Here is a 19,109-nt window from a genome sequence, read left to right as displayed (position 1 = left end):
CACCACGCTGCACGCCCACAGCGGGAGCCTGCAGCGACCGCACTCCGCTTGCGGCTAGGGGCTGGGGGCGGGCAGCGCGCCGGAGGGCGAGCCCGGGCCGCGCCTCCAACTGATTGGCCGGGCCCGGCCTCTGGGGGCGGGCTCTGCCCCCCCAGCTCGCCAGGCCCGGGGTGGCTATATTGGCACCGTTCCTGCTAGGTCGGGTCGCTGCCTCGCGCTAGGCTGGACGCAAGGAGAGGGCTTCTGAGGGCTGTGCGGGCGCAGGAAGCGGAGCGAGGCTGCCGACTGCGAGCCGGAGGCTGCGGGGCTGCAGTGCGATGAAGCAGTGGCTCAGCGAGCGGAGGCTGGCGGTGTGGCGCGACGGGCCGGCCCGGGGCCGGGGCTGCTGCTCCGGAGGCTGCTGAGGCGCCGCGGCTGCCGGCGCGGAGAGCGGCGGGCGAGAGGGAGGAGAGGCAGCGGAGCGCGGGGAAGCCGGCGGGGCGGCGGGCGTCTCTGGTTGGCCTCCCCGGTCGGAATCCCCCCGGTGGAACCATGCGGGTGGCCAAGTGGCTGACGGGGCTGCTCTACCAGCTCTCGCTCTTCATCACCAGGTCTTGGGAAGTTCACTTCCACCCCAGGCAGGGTAAGGTCACCGCGGGGCGCCTTCGGCAGCGAGGTGGGACGCGGGCCCGAGTGGGACGGGCGGACGGAGGCGGGGGGAGCCGCTCTGCCCGCTGGGGGACCCTGGCCCTGCCGGGGCTCTCGGGACTCCGGAATCAGTCAGCCCCAAGCATCCCCGGAGGTTGCGGCTGCGCGGTGTTTCGAGGAATCGCGCGCGGGGCACACGTCTCCCTCCGGGGACCACGCGGCGGGGACGCGTGGGGCAGGGTGGCGCGGGCGCCCGCGGGGCACGAGTTGGCGGCGGCAGGGAGGCGAAGAGGGGCGCGGGAAGGAGGTGCTGCTGAGGGCCCTGAGTGTCAGGGTCCCTGCTTGGGGAAGGTGGAGCGAATCGGGGGTGTGGGAAAGCAGGCAGGCACACTCACAGAGCGCACGTGTGTGTGTGTGCGCGCGCGCTCGCCAGCGTGTGTTCTTTCGTCGCGCCCCGCCGGGGGTATGGGGACCTGGGGCCTCGGCCCTCTGGCTGGGACGTTTGGTTGAAGAAGTTCGGCGCTGGGGAGTTGGAAACGGGGTAGGGGCTCAACGGCCGTATCGCTGTGGTTGCAGAAGCCTTGGTGAGGACACTGGCCTCCTACGAAGTGGTGACCCCCGCGCGGGTCAATGAGTTCGGCGAAGTGTTCCCAAAGAGCCACCACTTCAGCCGGAGGAAGCGCAGCGCCGAGGCGCTGGAGCCCACGCCGTTCAGGACCCACTACCGAATCCGCGCCTACGGGCAGGTCTTCCAGCTGAACCTGAGCGCCGACGCGGCCTTCCTGGCTGCCGGCTACACAGAGGTGCACTTGGGAGCCCCTGCGCTCCGGGCTGAGGAGCGCCGCACGGCGCCCCCAGACCTGCGCCACTGCTTCTACCGCGGCCAGGTCAATGCTCGGGAGGATCACACAGCCGTCTTCAGCCTTTGTGGAGGCTTGGTAAGCGCCCTCGGGTCCCTTGGCATTTTCTTGGGCTCCATCCTTGCTCGTTCAGGGAGCCGGGCATTGGCTTTTGCCGAATGGGCGGTTGGTTGACCCAAGAGATCAGAGTGGGCCACCAGAGGGATTAACACCTAGATGAACCCAAGCCAGAGGCCACTCTTTCCTTGCAGTGGGGAGAAGGGTTTGGAGGATCAGCGTGTCTCTCCCTGCTGGGCCAAATTGACCCTTCTGTGCAAAGCTGCGAGAAAGAGTGTCAGATGCTGAGCTAGTCAGGGAGGTGGGCAGTGGCTTTCTGCTACACAGGAAGTGTGATTTCCAGCAGGACGACAGGCTCCTTCATTCAGACACACCCATTCTGGACCATCTATTAAGGCAGACTCCCCTGAATTTACTTAAATTCATTCCTTGAATGAAGAATGATAGAATGAAAAGAGAATGAATATACATAAAATGAAAAGGTTTGAAAAGAAAGAGTTTTTGTTTGTTTTTTTGTTTTGTTTTGTTTTTTGCTACTATGGGGATGGCCATTAATCTGTGAAGTACAAGACAGGGAAAAGGTTGAATATGCCAGTTTAAAATGCACTGCACTTAAAAATGTAGAGCATCTACAAAGATCTGGTGCCAGCAAATGAGAAATGATCATTCGAGTGACAAGAGTAAAAGATGTGGATTTTGTAAAAACCTCATTGCAGAGAGAGGAAATGAAATAAAATATTGGGTTCTATGTGTTTTATTTGTTTCTCTCCCTCTAAAACAGAGGTTCTAAACTTTTTTTTTTTTTTTTTTTTGCCATCAACTTTTCAGCATTCTAGCGGAAACCCAGGACCTCTTCTCAGCATGACTTAAATGTGTAAAATAGCATACATGTTATTTAATTGGCTTCCTTTTAAATACTAACAGTAATCAAAATGTTACAAGTATTAGAATTTGTGGTGTCATAATACATCCTTCATTAATGTGTTAAATAATATCTATTGCGGAGGGGACTACTTACTTCTACACTTCTGTTGTGGCAATGAGAATAAACAATGCAGATAGTTTTGTGTTACATTACATTAGAGTTGAAGTAGCTATTATTTTATTGCTAACAAAGTCACAATGTCTGTGGTTTTACCTACAATCATAATTGAAGGAAATGTTACGTATCAGAGGTTAGGGAAAATAAAGATGTCTTTCTCATCCAAGTTCATGGAACCTCTGGCTGAGAACACTTACGTTAAAACATATATGAACTCACTTCATCATTAACTCCTCTGATAAATATGTGTTCAAGAAGAAACAACTAAGAATTTGGCTACAGGGTTCTTTCCAAGTATTCTAGCTTTTGTTGGGCAAATTTTAGATGAGTTTCAGAACATCAACATTGTTTACTCTTTGATGAAGTAGAAAATTGATAACAGTTCTCTCTAGGCCAAATGTAATACTTCCTTTCAGGGTAATTGATGTAAGATGTCTTCCTGGGTGTGAGTATTGGTCATTACTAAGTAGATTTGGAACATCTCTTTGTTCTTTTTTCTGCTATTATCTTGATATATATATGTACTTATACATATGTATATATATATATATGCCTTGGACAGTTTTCTTTTTGGCTGTAGCTAAATGTAAAATACAACATCAGAATGGCAGAAACACAGTAATATTTACACAGCCATCTACACATCAAAGGAAAGAAAAATATTCTCTTTTCTAGAACCTTTCAAAATGTTTAGTTTGTCTAGAAAATTCTAGATTTACTACCACAAATTTGTCATGGTCAGTATGTTTTCTTGATTTAGTATTTAAGGCATGGAAAAAATTCCAGATGGGAAGCATTATTAGGAGTGATGTTTCTGCTCATGTTGATTCATAAGTTTTGTGCAGTTCAAATTATTATTCAATATCTCCTTTTTGAAATCAGAAAACAGTTGGAAATGTTTGTTTGTTTTTTTCCTAAGTATTTGTTTTATTTTATTTATTCATGGCTGTGTTGGGTCTTCATTTCTATGCGAGGGCTTCCTCTAGTTGTGGCAAGCGGGGACCACTCTTCATCGCGGTGCGCGGGCCTCTCACTGTCTCGGCCTCTCTTATTGCGGAGCACAGCCTCCAGAGGCGCATGCTCAGTAGTTGTGGTTCACGGGCCTAGTTGCTCCGCGGCATGTGGGATCTTCCCAGACCAGGGCTCGAACCCATGTCCCCTGCATTGGCAGGCAGATTCTCAACCACTGCGCCACCAGGGAAGCCCCTGGAAATGTTTTCAAGTCATAACAGGAGTTCATCCTTTCCTGTCACTGTGTCAATTTGGATATAATTGTCTAGTTATTATGCATTATCATGCATAAGTCCATTTGATTTATGTATGTAGTTTGCTTTTGATAGACTTACTGATATTATCAGAGTTTGATTTAACATCAAGAAACATATTTTCATACCTATGTAACTCAGCTTTATCTCCATTTCTCTGTATGTGTAGGGCTGCGTTGAGGACATCAGTCACGGCAGAGATAGAAAGTTTCCCGTAATACAGCACATAGCTAGAGGTACCAGGATCTAAAAATCTTGTAGAAGTATGATCAGGACCAATTATAAGTCTAAATCACTGATGAGATTAGTGACATTTCTTTGATTTTTCTCCCTTGTGATATTAGCACTATAACGGATATTAGCTGTATATTTATGATTGTTTTATTTCTACCTCGACTCTATCCTTAGCACTCTTTAGAATAATAGTTTCATCAAATGGTGGAACTTCTGGTAGGTTTTAGAGTCCATTTATTATTATATCAGATTCCTGTTTTTTAGTCTCAGATTAATCTTTAGATCCAGATAAAGTTGTGTTACCCACAACCTGGACCAGCTGAGTTTTTGCAGATCCTCCTAGATACAATGCCCAAGATGTCAGTAATGCTCACCTCCAGCCCTGCTCCTGCTACTTCCCAACTCATCTTTGTGACTTTGCATGTGTGCGGCTGTGATGATTCAGCTTTGATTTTTGTCAGTCCATTAAACACTAAAGTTGAGATTTACTGAAGGATTTTTAGAGCCAGTCCTATTGAAGTTCTCTTTTGCTAGTTGCTCTTTGCTTTTAGTTTTGCTTTGAATCATGAATGGATGTTGTACTTAATCAAATGCTTTTCCTGAATATATTGAATGAGTGTGTGACTTCCTCATTTTTTTTCTGCTGATGTTCATTGTCATGGCTGGATTCAAGCAAATGTTGACCATTGATGAAAACTGACCTCATACAGGGCAGTAAAGTGTTCTGAGGCCTCTGTATTGTTTGGGAGGAAGGTGGGGAAATCATACTGTCCTTCAGTTTCTCTAGCCTCCGATGTCCTTTGTGCCTCAGTCTCCTTGCATTTTTTTGGCACCAGCCGCTGAATTCTGGGCCTGAGAACTTGTGGCTTTTCTTTGCTCAGTTGGGGCTCTCTGACTCTTTCCTACCTGGGATCTCTCTGTTGCTGCGTATCCCTCTGAGTTCTGCATGCAGCACCTATTTGGCTTCTTGTCTGGCTGATGCATGTGCAGCCTTCAACACAGGGTCACTTAGCTCCTGCTGCAGTGCTCTCTCCACATAAGGTGGTTTGGTGATGCCCTTGGTAATCTTCCAGACCCCTCTAAGGCTCTGAGACCCTCCATGGCATATGAAAGTCTAGGGGGACTTGATTCCTCCCTTCGCCAAACTCTGTCACACCTCTTATTTCAGTGAGTGCATGTGTGTGTGGGGGGGGCGGGGCTTGTAGAGGTCCCTCCCTTGAGTCCCACATAGCATGCTAAAGCACTTCTCTTGGCAAGTCCTCTTAAACTATGTAACATGCCTTCTGCCTCCAGGGCCTTAAACCCCCAGTGGAGAAGTCAGCGCACATACATCTTCCCAGCCGTATCCTTTGCCTCCATCGTTCTTTTCTGCCTGGAATCCACTAAGTTCCCCTTTCACATCTCATTCATTTGAGCTGTTCCCCTTCCATCTTCCCATTTGAGGTAGCATCTACCTTTCCTTTCTCTGGTGGCTACTGAGGAATGTGACTTTTAAAGCTAGGGAATACAAACCAAGTTACTACTTTCCAAATATCTCTGTACATACAACCATTTAAAAAAATTGACATCACAACATACTTATGATTTCATTCAGTTGCTAGTGTTGCATTAACCTCAAACATATAAACTAACGTTTTCTTTTAATTTCTACACAGCTCCTTTTTTTTTTTAAATTAATTAATTAATTAATTAATTTTTGGCTGTGTTGGGTCTTCGTTTCTGTGCGAGGGCTTTCTCTAGTTGCGGCAAGCGGGGGCCAGTCTTCATCGCGGTGCGCGGGCCTCTCACTATTGTGGCCTCTCTTGTTGCGGAACACAGGCTCCAGACGCGCAGGCTCAGTAGTTGTGGCTCACGGGCCTAGTTGCTCCGTGGCATGTGGGATCTTCCCAGACCAGGGCTCGAACCGTGTCCCCTGCATTAGCAGGCAGATTCTCAACCACTGCGCCACCAGGGAAGCCCTACACAGCTATTTTTTTTCCCCACTTCTAGACGTCTTAGTATTTACGTGTTTTTCTCTTTCACTAAACCACTGAACCATGACTTGTATTGTTTAGTTTTCTAAAGTGTTTTGGGCCCAAGAATCAGAGGGGCTATGAGCCTGCCAGAAATTTTCTTTGTTTCATGTGGGTATAACTTTTGCTTTTCTAATCTTTCCTCCTCTAATTTTTCTTTCTTCTAAGTGTAAGTATTTATCACATAATTCAAACATTTCTGATTATTTATTTTGACATTTCTAAAATCTATATTAGTTATGAAAATAGAGCCAAATCATAAAATTACCTATATGTAATATAATGGCTAATCAAACTCTGTTTTTAGTTCATTGATAAAGTCACAGAATATATAGTTATCAGGCGTTAATATCTCTAGATTCAACTCTAAACTTTGTTTTCATGGTCATATTATCTATTTTCTCATGATGTTGATACACTCTTGCCAAAGTAGAGGTCAGTATTCCATAAGTTGTAATATTTGGGGCATATCCTTGTCAGAATGGCATGTGTAAATTGTATAGAGACTATTCTCAACAACCCCTGTCCCTCTGTCAGCTCTCTTACATTACCTGGTGCGTTCCCTTCTTCCAAAGGCCCTCAGGGACTAACCCGACCGCCTAGACAATTAGCTTCACTGTTTCTTGGTGGGATTTGAATCAATGCAGTCTTTTTGGTTGAAAGAAACAGTTTCCAGATGTCATAAAACCAGACATTGCATCTGGCTTGTACAGTATTCTCACGGAGTAGCTTGCAGTGGCCGTGTGTACTTTTTTGAAGTTTCTCATGTGAACCATTCTGTGGCATGTCAGGCACTAATGCCCTCTGATGACTGATTATTGAGGTGCTGTAGTACCTCCATGTTCAGAAAGGAAATAAATGTATGGAAACTATCAATAGTGTCTTTACGGGTTTTTGTCTTCTTGGAAAACTTTATTTTTTAAACTTCCTATTTGCTCAGAAGTCACACAGCCTCAGGTCATTACACATGCCATTCTGTATTCATATTTTTTTTGTTGGAAAATTCATAAGGACCCCTTTTAGTTATTCCTATACTTAGTCAAATACTCAGACAACACTAGGGAGAATTTCTTATGCCTCTACCTTTAACATTTCGAGTGTTAGCCTAGGTCCTCCACAAAGCAGATGGCAAGGTGGGATTAAATGTGCAGAGTTTAATAGGGGAAGTGTCTGTGTTAGAAAAAAGGAGCGAGCAGTGGAGTCTGAAACAGGTGAAGAGAGGATGAAAATGTTGGGTAGAAGCATCCCAGGCTGCCGGGCAGTCTAAGCAAGGTTCAGCAAAGCCCCCCTCAAACCAGATTTGCCTGGGAGAACGGTCCCTTGCCTCCTAAGAATGAATTTCCTCTTCATATCCTTGCCACACTCAGTTACTGGCTGGAGTGGTGCATGGGAGATATGGCTGGGGCACAAGCACAGATGGATCTCAAAGCCTGGAGTGGGGGTCCTTGGTCAATTATGCTCAGCATTCTCAGGGCCACCACATAGTGACACCGGGCACACGTACACACACTCAGTGAAAATAGTCTGTTAAATACCGTTAACAGAGGAGTACAAGGAGTGCTGGGTGAACTTTGAGGAAGGAGGGAGTAAGAGTGTTATGAGACCTGGGCTGGAAGAGACTTCTCAGCTGGACTTTGAGGGATGAATAAACATTTGGGGATGTGAAAATTCAAGGGCTTCTTGTGGATCTCTGCAGCTGAAGAGTAGGGTGGATTAGGAGGTGAGGGTGAAAGGTAAGGTTGAAGTCAGATTAAGGCCTGGAATGTACTGTGGAGGCATGAAGGCTTAGACTGTAGATGGTGGGTTAGTTTGATGTGTTGGGAGGGGTCTGCCCTTATGCACCATTGTGCAAGGAGCAGGGGAGGCAGTGAGGCACTGAAAAGACCACCACTGCAGTAAGGAAGACCACTGTAAAGATAGGGAATGGGAGCCGCAGGAAGTAATGTGGTTGCAGTGGCGAGAAGAGTTGGGTCCCTGTGGAAGGTGCACTATGAGACCAGTGGTTCTCAACTGGGGCAGTTTTGTCCCCCGGGGAACATTTGGCAGAGTCTGGGGACAGTCGGTTGTCACAGCTGTGCAGGGGGCAAGGGAAGCTACTGGCATCTGGTGGGTAGAGGCCAGGGATGTTGCTAAACATCCAACAGTGCCCAGAATAGCCTCCTACAATGGAGAATTATCAAAATGTCAGTAGCGCTGAAGTTAAGCCACCTTGTAGGAGACCCATTAGAATTTTGGACCAGAAGAGCAGACAACCAAAATGGTTCTAATGACTCTGACTTAAATGACTGAGTGATCCTGTAGCCATTAACCAGGAAAGTTAATAACAGGAGAGGTGGCAAGAAAGAGATACTTATTCTAGAAACATTTGTTTGATTCTATCATAGGTTTACTTTAATCTTCATGATGGTTTGAATTTATATTTACTCTTCTTTTTGTCTAGAATGTCCTTTGCCTTAAACTCCTACTCATCTTTCCAGATCCATCCTGAGCCTTCCTTTCTTTGCCCCATCTTCTCTAGAAAGAGCTGACCGGGTCATATACATATATCTTTGTTAAGTAATATTGCTTTATAACATTTTGACAATATATCATGAACATCTTTCCATTATCTACCTACAGAGTAGTTCTTTATCATTTCTTACTGTTTTAAACTTCTAATTGTTATAATGACTTTGGGCTTTATGTCTTCACAGACATTTTAGTAAGAGGATAGCAGAGGCTGTCCTGAGAACCACGACCTGGACCCCACAAGAACGTGGCCATTTCTTTGACAGTTCTCTCCACTTTTAGTGAGTTCATGTGACTTCAAACATACCTCAGTGCCTACAAAAAAGAGAAATGTTACAGAATTTACTCCTTGTTAGTGATGTTGCTGGGACACTACTATTTATGTAGCTGAGTCATTTGACTGCATGAATCTTGGGTAGATGAGTCCAGAGTCTGTCTTATTTTCTTGATCCTCATGGGTAGGGACGTGGTGAGAGAGCAGTGTCTCTTTAGGCGAGTATCAGCAATGTTTCCTCTGGAAACATTTATACTGGAGATCTGGAATTGCCCTGTGGAATGGGGAATAAAGAATGCTACTAGAGGAGAGAAGACTCTCTTTTCAAAAACTTTGCAATGAATCTTCTGCTTTAGGCTTCTGCGGCCAATTACATATTCTTCATATCATCGATTCATTCGTTCAATGTGTGCTTATGTATAATACACTATTTCCTAGGTATGATCAGTGGTGTTATAATGAGGAGCTGTCAGGGGAAAAAATCTTTTGCATTGAACAGAGTACCCCAAAATAAAGATGAATCTCAGAGTTAATCTTCATGATCTTTTATTACATAACACTTACACTCTGCTTAGGGTAAAAAAGGGTAGCTGTAACATCTGTGTTTTTAGTGGAGACTTTTCCATCCTATATCAAAATATACTCACTTTCAAAACAGTTACTGACATCATTTTAACACACATTGTCTTTCTAAGGAAGTTAGGTAGATAGAATTATTTGTTTTGTTTTATAAGTCATGGAACTGAGGTTTGAGGTATGAAGTGGCTTGCCCAAGATTCCATGAGTGCAGACCCAGGACTCATAGTCAGGCTTCCTTATTACAAATAGCATCAAACTGATTCTAATATGACTTATGATTAAAGATTGAGAAACTAAACATTTTAGTCTTCATGGTAGTAATTACCAGTGATTCAGGCCTTAAACGAAAATCCAACTTTATTAATAGTTGAGAGCAATCTGTTACTAAAATAAATTCTCAGTATTGGCCCTAATTAATTGCCTTGTTTAATAGTACCTTTATTTTGAACTAGTTCTATAGCTGCCAGTGCTAATGTGATAACTGTAAATGATTTGGGAGAAGAGTCCAAATGGTTTACATTTTGTGCTTGTTGTTTTTACCCTTTAATAAAATCTGAGAGCACATTATTATTTGTGGCTATAATACATGTGTTTGCCATGTATTTAGGGAAAAAATATATGAATGAATGTCAAAATACTGAAATAGGAACATTTTGGAAAAACTATTGTATAAAAATTCTCTAAACATAAAAATTTTGACCTATGAGAGTAAATTGGAACCAGTTGCATAATCACTTGCTGCCTTGGCAAATAGAAGATCATTGCTTCAAGTAATTGGGAACCCCTTGCCCAAGTGAAAACTAGTTATGCTACTTTTAATAGTCATCAAAAGAAAGACTTTGGAATTTGATTGGCATTTCTCATGAATCAAATTGCAGTGCCCCTCCGCAGATAGGCAGGTTGCTAAAAATATGGCATGATCTAAATATAATTCTACGAACCACCTGTTTTATTAACTCCTCCGATGCCTTAGGAGGTTCCTTTCCAAGTTGAAAAAAAAAATTAAGTGCTTCCTTAGGAGCCTTTAGGCAAAGCCCTAATATTTTTATTTTTTGAAGAGAAAGTCCTCTGCAGTGGGGTAGCTTATAGAAAAATTGCTGGAAGCAAAATGCTTTTAAGTCCTTCATTGATAAATACGGGCAAACCCCTTTGAGGACAAATGATTTTTTCTTGAGGTTACTCTTTTAAGCATAAGGTTTTGTTGAAGAAAAGGCCTCTGAGTTATAAAGGCAGTATTATTAGCAGGCTAGAGTGTTCTAGCATGACTAAAGTAAGTGCTGATGGACTCGATACAACTATATTCATCTTTCACATGAGAGTGCAGGTTGGACCCATGTGTGGGTTTATTGGAACATTATCATAGAAGTACCCCATAGTCAGATTTTGATCCAAAAGGTATATAAAAAAAGTTTCCCAAACAATACTGTAAATATCTGTACCTTGAAGTGTGTGACATTTTTCAAAATACTTTTGGGATGAGTAACAAGCTGCCTCATTCCTATTTGTATCTTTTACCAGGATGCTATCACATTTCTTCTGCTCAGCATGCTTTTTAAAAAACGTAGAAAGTGATTTTTTCCCATGGGTCCCTTTACTCAGGTTTCAAAAGTAGTCTTTGTTACCTCTAAGTATAGTTAATTATTTTTTCTGGGAACGCAAAGAAAGCTGGAATTTTGGTATGTATTGAAAATAAGTGATTTGTAGTTATATTTGGAAAATAAACACTGGTAGAATGAATGAAATATGCTAGAGTATAGTATACTAGAAAAGTATCTAAGAAATAGATGAATTCTTTATAAATTCTTCTATTTTACAGACTAGAATTTCAGTATATCTGATGGAATTTCCTTAATTTTTAGGCCTTTTAAAAATGTGTAATCCTAATATACTAGTACATTATGTAACCAAGAGCACCTACACATTTTACTTTTCAGCATTAAAAGAAAACAAAATCATGTAAATATATCTCAGACAAGTCCCTAAACTATTGTAACTTAAGAATATTAGAGGAAAAAAAAAAAAAGGATTACTAAAGGGTATATGGGGGGAAAATCAGGTACTTTACCATGTTACAAAAATGTTTATTTCGGGCTTCCCTGGTGGCGCAGTGGTTAAGAATCTGCCTGCCAATGCAGGGGACATGGGCTTGAGCCCTGGTCCGGGAAGATCCCACATGCCGCGGAGCAACTAAGCCCGTGAGCCACAACTACTGAAGCCCGTGTGCCTAGAGCCCGGGCTCCGCAACAAGAGAAACCACGGCAATAAGAAACCAGCGCACCGCAACGAAGAGTAGCCCCCGCTCGCCGCAACTAGAGAAAGCCCGCGTGCAGCAACGAAGACCCAACGCAGCCAAAAATAAAATAAATAGATAAATTTATTTAAAAAAATGTTTATGTCTACAGATATGTGTTGAGTGCCTGCTATGTCTCAGGCAATGTTTTAGGTTTAGGAACTGTAAAAATAGTAAAGGCTTTGGTACCTTTAAGGAGAGGTTGATGTGGTAATAATTATGAATGTAAAGAAGAATTTATGACTATAATTGCCCTAATCATTTAAACAGCTTGCAGTGACTGTTCAGTTAAAATAGTGATTTACATATGCTCTTCACAATGGAATTTAAAGCAACAATTTCAAAGTTATTATCCCTAAATAATTTAAAGATAATTAAGAAATAAAAATGAAGCCTCATTCACTAAAACTGTGCTTATCATAGCATCCATAATTTAGTTATTCATTTCTGAATTGCTTTTTCACAGAAATATGCTTTTCTAAGTGGAAACTTGCCAAGTTTTACATGTAGGTAAATGTACATTTGTGTATTCGGAGGCGTGATGAGTGCTTTTCAGTGTCATGCATAATGAATGCAGCCTGCCCCTACCTGCTGAGCTTCTGCTGCGTATCCCCTTGTTGGCAAAGTTTCAGCCTCACTGTTCTCTGTCACTTGAACCTGCCAAGCTTTTCCCTGTCACTGGGCTTTTCAGTCACCGCTCTTCTGTTTGCAGTGTTCTCCCAGAGTTTTCCACGGCTACCCCCTCGTTATTCTAGCCTCAGCCTAGAGTGCCTCCCCCCACCCTCTGGGATTCTCTGTCTCCTTGCCTTATTTTATTTTCTTTATGGTACTTGTTACCACCAGGCATATTATATTTTTATTATCTGTCTTTTCCCATATAAGTATGAATTCTTTGAAGGCAGGGATTTCGTCATGCTCACCTCTGTATCTCTAGCCCCTAGAACTCTGCCTGCTCATTAAATATTTGTCAGCTGTCTTGTAGGGTTTGTCAGAATTGGTGTATGATCACTAGCACAGTGCATTGGGTTAAGGCACGAACTGTGGAGCCCGCCTAACTGGGTTCACATCTTGGTCCTGTCACTTACTAGGTGTAAGACTTGGACAAGGTACTTAACCTCACTGTTCCTCATTCATCTCACCTGTAAAGTGGGGATAATAATAACTTACCTCAGTTATTATTAGATGGAAATAAATTATAAGTGTATATGAATGATGTCTGCTGTATAGATCCAAGTTAGCTATTGAAATTATGATAAATGCCTACCCTCGATGATTTAGCCTCACCAAACTAGAGAAAGAGATTTATTGATCAGAGCTGACCATTCGAGGGATTCTTTCCACTCTCTTGACTACCAGTGGGTGCAAGTTCTTTCTGTTTCATCCCTTGCTGTCTTGGCAGCTGCACAAAGATATTATTGAATCTTCTGAAGTTATTGCTTTGACTCTCCTTCCTCCTCCCATTTCTCATCAAACCTGTTGATAATTCACCAATGGAGCCCTTCTCAGAATGTTTTCAAGTGCCTAAGATAAATTACAAAATAAACCAATTTTACTGAAATACAGTTATCAGGATATTAAAAAGTTATGTAAAATTTTACCTATTACCACATTAAATAAGATCTAATGGCAGATCTAATAACACAGTTGTTGAGCATAAACAATATTTTGAGACCTCAAACATCTTCATGTGATGAAAATATCTGCTCTCCACTGGCAACATCACTGGGATTTGTTTGCCTACATTCACAGTTGAAGAAAATTCTAACTTTCAGTTACAGGTTCACGGTAATAAAAATGCAATTTTCTTCTCACCTGCTTATGGACTCTTTTTATTATAACATCCCTACATTCAAGAGTTCATATTCTAGCTCCAACTTGCGTGTCCAGATTTGTCCTACTTCTGCTCAACATAAGCTGAGTTTACAAAAAGTAGGAAATAATCTCTTCCTTGGTGTAACAGATATTTACTGTGTACCACGCTGGCTGTGTGTCAGGTACTGTATAAGGCAATGTAAATTCAGGGCTAGGTCTCTTCCTGTATGAAGCCTGTCTGATGAGGGAGAACAGTTATAAATAGCAAACGAATATATAAATACAACATCGTAAGTGCTCTGAAGAAATCAAACAGTAGTAAACTCTAAAAAAGTAATATATTTTCAGGATTAAGGGTAGGGATGCGATTACCTAGTTAGCTGGTAAAGGAAAAACTTTCTGGGTAGTTGCTATTTGAAGCTGAGACTTGAACGATGAGGTGGAGTCCACCAGGCACAGGACTGTGGCAGGAATATGAGGTGAAGGGTGGGAATTGGGAACAGAATATATGAAGTACCTGAAGTGAAAAGGATGCTATACCTCGTCCATCCTGAATCCATCTGCTTTCTCCCACCTCTACCTGTACTGTTTCTAATGAATCCTTCTAGCATTTCTTTAGTAGCAACCAGTCAAATAGAAATATTTAGTTTTCTTTCCTTCCTTTATTACACAAATGGTAGTATACTATACATCCTGTTTTACAGTTTTATATTTTGGTATAATAATTGTATTGGAGGTCTTTCCATATCACTACATAAAATGTTTATTCTTTTTTGTCTGTAACCACAAGATATTCCATTATATGGTTATACCATAGTTTATGTAAATATACTTTAACAGTGGACTTTTGAATTGGTTCCCATATTTTGCTGTTAAAAACAGTGCTGTAGTTAGTAACCTTAATTATGTTAGCTCAACATGTGTGGAAATGTACAGTATCTGTAGGATAAATTTTCCAAAGGGGAATTGCTGTGTTAAAGAACAAACACATTCGTAATTGCAATAGATATTGCTAAATGCTTTGCATTGTGATTGCACTAATTTACATTTTCAACAGCTGTGTATCAGAGTGCCCGTTTTTCCACAGACACATTTGAAGTATGTTATAAAACTTTTAGAATTTTGCCAGTCTCATAGGTGAAAATGGTTTCTCAGTTTAGTATTAATTTCTGTTCTTCCTGAGTGAAGTTTAACATTTTTTTAATGGGTTTTGAGTCATGGTTAGAATGACCTTCCCTATTCCAAAGTTAAAGGGGTATTCTCTCATGTTACCTTCTAGTGCTGTTACAGTTTTATTTCAAAAGTTTACATCACTGACCCTTTGGAATTTATTCTGTGTGGGATGTATCCAACTTATTTTGTCCAGATGTCTGCCCACATGTCGCAATCTATTTATTAAATATACTCTTTCTTCATTGATTTGAGATGCAGTCTATGTACTAATAATACTAAGTCCTATGGTTTAGGATTTATTGCTTGCCTTTCTTTTCAGTTCATTGGTCCGTTGGTCTCCTCATATGCCAGCATTGGAGTATTTAACTAATGTGGCTTTTTAATATTTTAATATCTTGTAGTCTTAGTCCCACCTCACTGTTTTCTTATAATTATCTTGGTTATTTCTTTTTTCTGTATGTACTTTGGAAGCAGTTTACATGTTAAAAAATCTGTTGGTATTTTTTTAAGATCTTGTTATATTGAGGAACATGGCAAGTGGTTTCTAAGTTCTCTTCCTTTGTTCTCCAGTAGACCTTTGACATTTTACAGGAATCTGACAAATTTGTTTTATTCCTGGGCATTTAACACTTTTTTTGTAAATTGGATTGCTTCTTCCATAGTATCTTCTCACTGTTTTTTATACACATGAATATTATTGAAGCCTGTCTATTTTCTCACTGAATTCACTTAGTTTTTATAGTAGTTTTTCAGTTAGTTCTTACTTGTTAAGGTATACACTGATGTTACCTGTGAAGATGAAAGTTTTAACTCTTCCTTTCCAATTTTATGTTTCTAATCTTTTATCTAATTCTGTTGTCTAGGACAGGTGATACTGGGCATCCTTATATTCCTGATCTAAGTGGGAAGGCCTTGCATGTATCTTTGTTATGCATGATACTGTCTTTGGGCTGTGATAGAGTTTATCTTGTTAAGGGAGCATCTACCTATTTATATTTTATTGATGTTTTTAAGATCAAGAATGTTTGGTGATTTTTTTCAAAAGGCATGTGATTTTTTTTTCCATTTGTGTAAATGGTTATGATGAATTAAGATTTCCAATATTGAGCCATAGTTACATTCTTATGATAAACTCCATCTCGTCATGTATTTTTCACACATTACTGACTTTTGTTTGTTAATACAGTTTCGGACTTTTAGCTTGATATTCATATGTGAGCTTGTCCTGTATTTGTTTTGTTTTTCTGGGTTGTTTTGTTTTGTGCTGTCTTTACCAGGCTTTGCTATATGTTTGCACTAGCTTTATAAAAATAACTTGGATTTTTTTTCATTTTTGGGAACAGTTCAAATAACAATGGAATTATCTGTTCTTTCAAGGTTTGGTGGAATTCCTCTGAAATCATCAAGGCCAGGAGTTTTTGTGATGTAACTCTGACATCTTTTTCTATTGTTTGGTAGAAAAGGGGTCTGTTTGGATATTTAACATTTCTGGAGTCATTTTGGTAAATAATATTTTCCCAGAAAATTATCTCTATCATACGTTCTCCCTCTCACTGTCTGTTTTTCTGCTTTCCTCAGGCATTCGCATCTTGTAATCTTTCTCTTCCAACTGCTATACCATCACTGTCACCATAATTCAGGTTTTGTTACCTCTCTTCTGGGCTATAGCCTCTATCTTATTACTGCTAGTATTCTACCATACAGTGTCACTAGATTAAATTCCATGTCTTACAGTCTTATTCATTCCTTTAATATATGTTATCCAATATCCGCTATGTGGTAGGCATGACAGGCATGCAGAGAAGAATACAGGCAAAGCTCTACTCTCATGGACTTATATTTTAGTGGATGGTATCAGACAAGAAACAAATATAAATAATAATCTATCAGGTAGTGATAAGCATTATGGAGAAAAATGAAACTGGATAGTGGGGATAGACGTAGGAGGCTGGGTAACATTTTTTTTTTTTTTAACATCTTTATTGGAGTATAATTGCTTTACAATGGTGTGTTAGTTTCTGCTTTATAACAAAGTGAATCAGTTATACATATACATATGTTCCCATATCTCTTCCCTCTTGCATCTCCCTCTCTCCCACCCTCCCTATCCCACCCCTCTAGGTGGTCACAAAGCACAGAGCTGATCTCCCTGTGCTATGCGGTTGCTTCCCACTGGCTATCTATTTTACGTTTGGTAGTGTATATATGTCCATGCCACTCTCTCACTTTGTCACATCTTACCCTTCCCCCTCCCCGTGTCCTCAAGTCCATTCTCTAGTAAGTCTGTGTCTTTATTCCCGTCTTGCCACTAGGTTCTTCATGACCTTTTTTTTAAATAGGGTCATGAATGTTGAGTAGGGACCTGAAACAAGTGATAGTGGGAGCGAGCAGGGAAAAGTGCTTGAGGCAGGTTTAGAAAGTGCAAAGGTCCTGAGGTGAGAGAATATTTGTCATGTTTGAAGAATAGCAAAGACATCAGGAATGGAGCTGTAGAATGAGCCAAGGTAGAATGGGAGAAGGTGAAGTCAGAACTGTTGGTCATCTGTGTGCTTGGAGGGACCGGGTGGTGCAAAGGGGTGGGCAGATCACGTAGGACATTGTGAACCACGGTAAGGAATTTGAATCTTACTGAATGACGTGAAAAGTCATGTTACTTTTTTGTTTTTGTTTGTTTTTTTGACTTGAGAGCAACGTGATCTAGACTTAAAAATTACTGTGACTCCTCTGTAGAGACAATAGAGGGCTATTGATTTAGTTCAGAAAGGAGAGAAAGTTAGGTTAGATCATGGATATAGTGATAAAATTTGGGAGAAGTGGTTAGATTTCAGTTATACCTTGAAGGTTGAGCCATTTACATTTGCAGATGAATTGAATGTGGGATTTGAGAGAGACCCATCCTTGGTTTCTCTCTCAGGATTTTTGTCCTAAGCTATCTGAATAATACTGTTGCCATTTACTGAAAGAGGGAACATTGAAGAAATAGCAGGTTTGGACTGAAAAGAAAGAGTTTGGCTTTGGACACGTTGAGGTTGAGAATGCTACTAGGAAGTGTCAAAAAGCAAGTTGGATGTTGGATTCTGGAATTCCGGAGACAGGTCTTTGAGAAAACTCTTCAATGGCTCTCCATTGCTTACAAATTCTAAATTGCTAGCGTCACATTCAAGATCTTTTATCTGACCCCAGCCTTCCTTTTAAGTCTTGTCTCACTCTATTACCTTACATAGACCAAGCCAAAGAGGCTTTCTTACTTCTAGAATGTGCTAAGCTTTTGGCAATTTTAATGCTTTTGCCTATGCTATTCTTTATACCTGGAATACCTGTCATTTCACCTTGGTTTATTGGAATATTATCCAGTCTCCATGACTTTATACATAAGAGGGAGAAGTGAGCCAGGAAAGAAACATTATGTTTAGTTGATGGCATTTAGTGAATGAACCCCTGGCTGTCTTGTTTCTGTGCTCTCATTTTAACCTGTGGCACACAGCGTGCTTTCTCTGCTTAGTGACAGAAGAAAATTAATTTTTATTTTCTTTACTTCCAGATGGGAACATTTAAAGCACATGATGGTGAATATTTCTTAGAACCTATAATGAAGGCAGATGGGAGTGAACATGAAGATGACCATAACAAGCCACATCTTATATACAGACAGGAATTAAAGAGGAACTATTTTCTGCAGTCTCACAAGCCTTGTGAAGTTTCAGGTAAACTATGAAGTAAAACTCTTTACGGTAAAAATATGACACTATTTAAATCTTTTTCAGGTTAGAATTTACATATTTTCCTTAAATATTGATATATATGATATTTTAAATAAATTTTCTTGACCTGTAAGGATCCATTAGAAATTATCTGTAGGCAATTTTGTTGTAGACTAAATTTGAATCCAAAAATGTATTCAGTAGAGTTGACCCTTGAACAGCATGGTGGATAGGGGCACTGACGCCCGCACAGTTGAAAATACATGTATAACTTTACAGTCAGCCCTCCTTATATTCAGTTCTCCATCCATGGATTCAAACAACCATGATTGTGTAGTATTGTAGTACAAATTTAGTGAAAAAAACTCACATAAGTGGACCCGTGCAGTTCTAATCTGTGCTGTTCAAGGGTCCACTGTATACGAGATTTGTAGCAAAGAATCAGAAAACTTTTATTTCAGTCTGTTAGTCACAGTAGTATGATTTTTCTCAGCAGAATTTTACATGATTAAAAAAAACTGAACCTAAGTAACAATAACATGTTGCTCGATTTTGCATGCTTTTAAATTTGCATGAAGGAAGCATTGCAGATCGTCTTCTGGGACTTTTTTGCTTAGCATTGTTTCTGAGGTTCATCGATGTGGGTACATGTAGCAGCTGTTCATTTTCATTGCT

General features: G+C 41.1%; 1 protein-coding gene across 4 annotated transcripts in view; it reads left to right on the top strand.

The window, feature by feature from the left end:
- Positions 1 to 212: 212 nt before the first annotated feature.
- Positions 213 to 19,109, top strand: part of ADAMTS20 (ADAM metallopeptidase with thrombospondin type 1 motif 20) — a 194,526-nt gene continuing 175,629 nt past the window's right edge. For all 4 annotated transcript variants that reach the window (XM_068561131.1, XM_068561132.1, XM_068561129.1 and 1 more), the window contains exons 1-3: positions 213 to 622; positions 1,204 to 1,565; positions 18,275 to 18,437. In XM_068561131.1, the coding sequence (XP_068417232.1) occupies positions 532 to 622; positions 1,204 to 1,565; positions 18,275 to 18,437 (616 nt within the window). In that variant the 5' untranslated portion in view covers positions 213 to 531. The remainder of the gene's footprint in view (positions 623 to 1,203; positions 1,566 to 18,274; positions 18,438 to 19,109) is intronic.

The sequence above is a fragment of the Eschrichtius robustus genome, chromosome 13, assembly GCF_028021215.1.
Source record: "Eschrichtius robustus isolate mEscRob2 chromosome 13, mEscRob2.pri, whole genome shotgun sequence".
In the NCBI taxonomy this organism is placed as follows: Eukaryota; Metazoa; Chordata; class Mammalia; order Artiodactyla; family Eschrichtiidae; genus Eschrichtius; species Eschrichtius robustus.
Note: the sequence above shows the minus strand (reverse complement) of the source record. Positions and strands in the feature narration are given on the sequence as shown.